At 57.1% G+C, this 1,122-nt stretch overlaps 1 protein-coding gene across 1 annotated transcript in view; it reads left to right on the top strand.

Moving 5' to 3' along the window:
• IGLON5 (IgLON family member 5) overlaps positions 1 to 1,122 on the top strand; it is a 19,090-nt gene that overhangs the window by 14,046 nt on the left and 3,922 nt on the right. The window contains exon 4 of the mRNA XM_025048694.1: positions 1 to 163. This exon is cut by the window's left edge and continues 4 nt beyond it. Coding sequence (XP_024904462.1) covers positions 1 to 163 — 163 coding nt within the window. The remainder of the gene's footprint in view (positions 164 to 1,122) is intronic.

Below are 1,122 nucleotides of genomic sequence, written 5' to 3'. Positions count from 1 at the left end.
GACCGCTGGACCAGCGACCCGCGGGTGCGGCTGCTCATCAACACGCCCGAGGAGTTCTCCATCCTCATCACCCAGGTGGGGCTGGGCGACGAGGGCCTCTACACCTGCTCCTTCCAGACCCGCCACCAGCCCTACACCACTCAGGTCTACCTCATCGTGCACGGTGAGGGCCCAGGGGTGGGCGGCGCGATCTCACGGTACAGCTTCGCGGAAGGCGGACACACCCCCGCCCCCATGGATTTCAGCCAGTGGGAGGGACAGTCACACAGAGAGGGACCCTTCAGTGTGACAGCTTCTGGGACAGGAGAGCTAAAGGGGCAGGGGGAGGCCATGTTCACTGTCTTAGCCCGTCTATTGAGCACCTACTATGCGCAGGCACTGCTCCAGGCCCTGGATATAGAGAAGAAGCAGGGCGGGCTGTCCCCGCCTCTCTGGAGGTGACTTTCCAAGGACAGGTGGCTTCCCAGACACAACGTCTGAGCCGAGACCTTCAGCCAGGCCCAGAGCTGGGACTGAAGAAGGAACGGCTCGCCTCGTGCAGGGGTCGGGGGAGAAAGTGAGCCAGGTGCACAGAGGCGAGTCCCACGTGGCCGGAAGTGCCAGAATTTGGAGGGAGAGGTGGGGTGGAGGCCCAGAGGGAGCCAGCCGGAGGTAGAGATCGCGGTGAGGCCGTCTCGCCCCGCATCAGCAGTGGGCTGGAGTCGGGGAGCACTTGGAGAGATGGGGACCCAGAACAGGGACAGTCCAGCGGGGCCGTGACGAGCCTGACTCAAGACGGATGGTCTCAGACCCCTCGCGTGCATCAAGTCCAAGGCATCGTCCACTGAAAGGGGCACCTTAACTTCATGCTCCGTCAGAAAAGAAAGCCCTGCCAATCAAACTCCTGCAGAGGAATGCTCAAATGGGGTTAAAAAAATAATAATAAAACACCCACATGTGTTAGAATTGATTTCTACAGCCACATCTCCCCCAGAAGGTGGTGGCGAGGGTTTAATGAGTTCATTTTTGTAAAACACTGAGCATAGGGTCTACCACGCAGTAAGCACCATATGACTGTTTATTAAATAAGTTAATTTTTAAAAATAATAATGATAAATAAATACAAATAGAGAGGGGGAGGGA

The sequence above is a fragment of the Pteropus alecto genome, unplaced genomic scaffold, assembly GCF_000325575.1.
Source record: "Pteropus alecto unplaced genomic scaffold, ASM32557v1 scaffold41, whole genome shotgun sequence".
Lineage (NCBI taxonomy): Eukaryota > Metazoa > Chordata > Mammalia > Chiroptera > Pteropodidae > Pteropus > Pteropus alecto.
The sequence above is the reverse complement of the archived record's forward strand: the minus strand, read 5'-3'. Positions and strand labels throughout refer to the sequence as shown.